Genomic DNA, 4,812 nt, shown 5'->3' on the forward strand with positions numbered 1-4,812 from the left:
AAATGAGCTAGAGAAGAAAATGGCAAATCACTCCTGTATCTTTGCCAAGAAAACCACAAATGGGATCTTGAGGAATCGACACGACTGAAAACAACTACACAGTGAATCCATCCATCAACAAACCTTTGTTACTGCTGTGTGTCAGCTGCTACGAAACAGTCTGTGTTCTGAAGGAGTTTATATTCCACTGGAAAGACAACCAATAATAGTAACAACCGTAACAATGAGCATTTAACAGGGTTCTCAGGTTTGCAAAGCACTTCATAAAGAGGATCTTACCTGAGCCTCACAACAACCCTGGGAAGTAAGTGCTATGATGATCCCTATTTTAAAGATGTGGAAACTGAGGCAGACGGAGGTTATGAGGTTTGCTCAGTGTCACCAAGCTCAGTAAAGGGCTGAGGCTTGATCTGAAGTTAGGTCTTCCTGACTCCAGGCTCAGCCTCTACTCACTGGGCCACCTAGAGAAGGATAGGGACTGGATCTGGGATTTTATTGCTGTGGTCCCTCGGCCGGTGTGGGTCTGCACCTTCTCTGCAATGCTAGAGAACTGCTTGGGGTTTTGAGAGTGACTTAGCCAGTATAATCAGAGACAGGATTGAACCGGGCCTTCCCAGCTTCCAGAGCGCTCACCTTGCTGCCTGTATGTGTATATATACACGTATATACATATGTATACACACACACATGCACGCACACATGTATACGTATATATACATGTACATACATATAGGTATATACACACACGTATAATATATATGTACACACATATACACACATGTATATATGTGTATGTATATGTATATTAGTATACAGAGATCTTTCTATTTACTAATATATATGCTATTTGTTCTATATGCCATATTACATATTATGTATAACTATATATATATATATATATATATATATATATTAGTGTGTAGAAAGCGATCCAAGGTAACGTGGGGGAAGGCATTAGCAGTAGAGAGCCATCAGGAAAGGCCTCGGGTGGAAGGTGCTGCTGGATTCTAACACACAGAGATGAGGAGAGTCGGCGCATTCCAAACTCGGGACTTGCCATTGACAAGCATTTATTAAGACGCGGAGATGGGAGATGGCACATTGCATATGCCAAGCAGCAAGCAGTCAACATGTTGGGACTTCAAAGACCATACCCACAAGTCATGTCTGAGAAAGGTACTAACGATCGAGGCCAGGTGGTGAGAGCTTTGAATGCCAAACAGAGGAGTGTGGATTTGTTCTCAGAGGAAATAGGAAGATGGTGGAGTTTGTTAACCAGGGAAGTGACGTAGTCAGACCTGCATTTAAGGAAGTGACTTGAAACTTTGAAGCATTCTATTTCCTTTTATTATAAGCAATATCTCAATTGATTTTGCCCACTGGACTTGGAATAAAAAGATCTGGATTTGAATCAGCCAACACTCATTTATTAAGTGCCTACTATGTGCCAAGCAATGGAGATACAAAGATAGTCCCTGCTCTTAGACACTTAATGGATAGTGATTGTAGGGCTTAATTATATGCACTTTCATCTCCTTTTCCATAAAATTGGCCTAATACTTAGACTGCTGACCTCTCTGGGTTTTGTGAGGGACGTCCCTTAGGTGGCAGCACGGACAGAGAACAGAACTGAGAGGCCAAAGATGGGGGCGCAACCTTCACCTCCCAGGCTTATGCGGTGCATAGTTATGGGAAAGTTACCAAGCCTCAGTTTCTTCATTCGTAAAATGGCACTTCCTACCTCAGAGTTGTTCTGAGGCTCAAACAAGAGATGTGCAAAGCATTTGGCAAAGGTCAATAGCTGTATAAATGCCAGTCGTTATCAGATCGTGCTTTTTTTTCCCATTTGATCCTCACGACAACCCTGTAAGGTAGATGCTATTATTATCCCCATTTTACAGGTAAGGAAACTGAGGCAGAGGTGAAGTGAATGGTTTGAAGCTTAATGGAATAACGGGCAGGGCTCAGGCTAACTTTCATGTGCTCCCACAGGTCGATAGATCTGAAGCTGGAAGGCATCTAGTCTAGTCTAATCCTCTAATTTTACAGAAAAGGAAATTGAGGCCCGGGGGAGATGAAGTAACTTTCCCAAGGTCACACACAGGTAGTGTCAGAAGTGGGATTTGAACCCAATCAAATAAGCAGCTTAAAGTCCCTACTCCGAGCCAAGCACTTTGCTGACACTGGGCATGCAAATATAAACCTGAGCTGGCCCTGGTCCTCAGCGGGTCTATCAAATGTTAAGAATGAAGACTATCGGTGGCTGTCTTTTGAGATGTTTTGCCTTTCACTTTTGAGAGAGGGAGGAAGAGGGGGGAGGGGAAGGGAAAGAAGAAGGGGGGAAAAGAGAGGGGGAGGAAGAAAGAGAGAGGAAAGGATAAAGGGGAAAAGAGAGGGGAGAGATGGAAAAGGGGGAGAGTGGAAAGAAGGGGGAAAGAGAACAGGAAAAGGAGATAGAGCAAAAGAGAGAGAGGAAAGAGTTAAGGGGAGAAAGGAAATTGGGAGAAAGGAAAGGAGGGTAGGAAAAGGGGAAAAGAAAAGTAGAGAGGGAAAAAGGGACGAAAGGGGTAGAAAGGAAGAGAGAAAGATGAAATGAGAGAAGAGAGGGAAAAAGGCAAAAGCGAGAGAGAGGGAAAAGTAGAGAAAGGAAAGAAAGGGAGGGAAAAAGAAAGGAGGAAGAGAGCGAACAAAGAGAACAGAGGAAGGCGAGAAAGTCGAGTGGAGAAAAATATAAAGAGAAAAAGGAGGCAAAAAGAGCAATAATCTGAGAAAGATCCCGACCCAGAGTGATAGGGGAGGGGGACGGGGGAGAGAAGAGGCAGGTGCCTCTGTGGGTGTGTTTCCAAAACACAACTTAGTTGCTCTGTCCAAGAGGGGAGGAGCCCTGAGTTCTGGTTCACCTTGACCACTAGTCCAGTGGCTGGGGCAGGCGTTGATCCCACTCCTTGAAGGGCAGGGGCCCGGCCAGCCCTGGGGATGAGGGTAAGGGGCGTTAGTGGGAATCTGGATAGTACCCTCTCTTCTCTTCTCGCGGGGCGGGAGTTTCTGGAGGCGTACCGTCCCAGCTCCCCGCTCCCCAGATGGCTGGCAGGATACAAAGGGAGGCGGTGCAGCAGCTCTGGCTCTCCAGCCCTGCTCCTACTGGGCTAAAGTGCCATCAACATTCCTGTAGCTGAGTCAGTGGTGGAACCTGCTGTGCAGGTCGGACGTCCTATAAAAGCAGGACGGCACAGCTCTTCTGGGCACAGACACCTTGGGATCCTGCACCAGCCAGCCCAGCCGCGCACTCACGTTCCAGCCCGGCACCTGCTGCTCTTTCCTTCCTCCCTTGGTCTCCCGTCCTCGATGAGCATGGCCCAGCCACTGCTGCTGGCGTTGCTTCTGGTGGCGGCTGCGGGCTGGACAACGGCCCAGAACTGCACCTGCGCCACCAACAAGTGGACGATCTGCAGCCCGGCGGGCGCAGGGGGCAGCTGTCAGTGCAAGGTCTTTGGCTCCAGCCATGTGGTGGACTGCACCACCCTGACCTCCAAGTGCCTGCTCATGCAGGCGCGCATGAGCCCGCACAAAACCCGCAAGCAGATCAAGCCCAGCGAGCACGCCATCGTGGACAACGACGGCCTGTACAATCCGGACTGCGACAGCTGGGGCCGCTTCAAGGCCCGCCAGTGCAACCAGAGCGACGTGTGCTGGTGCGTGAACTCGGTGGGCGTGCGTCGGACCGATAAGGGGGACCAGACGCTGAAGTGCGACGAGCTGGTGCGCACCAGCTACATCCTCATTAACCTGCGGCACCAGGAGCGCTCCCAAGCCTTCAACCACTCGGACCTCAGCTGGGCCCTGCGGCGCCTCTTCCACGAGCGCTACCGGCTGAGCCCCAAGTACATCACGGCCGTGGAGTACGAGCGCCCCACCATCCAGATCGAGCTGCAGCAGAACGCCTCCCAGAAAGCCCACGGCGAGGTGGACATCGCCGATGTGGCCTATTACTTCGAGAGGGATGTCAAGGGCGAGTCTGTGTTTCACAACCCGCACCTCAACCTCGAGGTCCGAGGGGAGCCCCTGCGAGTGGAGGACACGAAGATTTACTACGTGGACGACAAGCCCCCCGAGTTCTCCATGAAGAGGATGACTGCCGGGCTGATCGCTGTCATCGTGGTGGTGGCCCTGGCCATCGTGGCTGGCATTGTGGTCTTGGTCATAAGCAACAAGAGGAAGTCAGGAAAATACGAGAAGGTGGAGATCAAGGAGATGGGCGAGATGAACAAACAGCTCAACTTGTAAGGAGGAGACTCGTTGGCGAGGATGCTGGGGAGGGGGATGAGGGCGGGGTGGGAACTTTACGGTGAAAGAGCCTCCTCCCTCTGGAATAGAAGCCGAGTGTGCGAGATCCTCGGCTGGACTGAGACTTTCCCTGCCATCCCTCCCCCCACCCAACCCCCACCCCAACCAAAAAAAAAAAAAAAACAATCTTAGGGCTAGAAGGAGAAATAGTCCAACCACTCTTTTTACATATGGAGCAACTGAGGACCTGGAAGACATGACAAGGTCCGTCCAGCTCTTAACATTGATGTTCTAAAGTTCCTTCTAGCTCTGACGGTCTGTGTTCTGTGGTCTAACATCTTCTGTTTTAAAAACCTTCTGGCACTTACATCCTGTTCCATGTAGGATTCTCTGTTCCAAGGTTCCTTTCTTACAATGCTAACATTCTAATTAGAGGAACCATTAGGACCAAAGCATTGGCCACCTTCCTTTCCCTAGTCTCCTAGCCCTTTCCACTTTATTATATTCTTTGGTCTTAGTCCTGTTTGT

The 4,812-nt window shown here is 49.4% G+C and overlaps 1 protein-coding gene across 1 annotated transcript; it reads left to right on the forward strand.

The window, feature by feature from the left end:
• Positions 1-2,928: 2,928 nt before the first annotated feature.
• TACSTD2 (tumor associated calcium signal transducer 2) lies at positions 2,929-4,314 on the forward strand. The gene has a single exon (XM_036753611.1). It carries the CDS (start codon positions 3,346-3,348, stop codon positions 4,282-4,284), a length of 939 nt encoding a protein of 312 aa, XP_036609506.1. The 5' UTR covers positions 2,929-3,345; the 3' UTR covers positions 4,285-4,314.
• Positions 4,315-4,812: the final 498 nt, after the last annotated feature.

The sequence above is a fragment of the Trichosurus vulpecula genome, chromosome 4 (genome assembly GCF_011100635.1).
Source record: "Trichosurus vulpecula isolate mTriVul1 chromosome 4, mTriVul1.pri, whole genome shotgun sequence".
NCBI classification, from domain to species: Eukaryota; Metazoa; Chordata; class Mammalia; order Diprotodontia; family Phalangeridae; genus Trichosurus; species Trichosurus vulpecula.

What these genes read in the sequence shown, in the direction of transcription:
- TACSTD2 (XM_036753611.1), top strand. Translation starts at nt 3,346, where the DNA reads ATGAGCATGGCCCAGCCACTGCTGCTGGCGTTGCTTCTGGTGGCGGCT.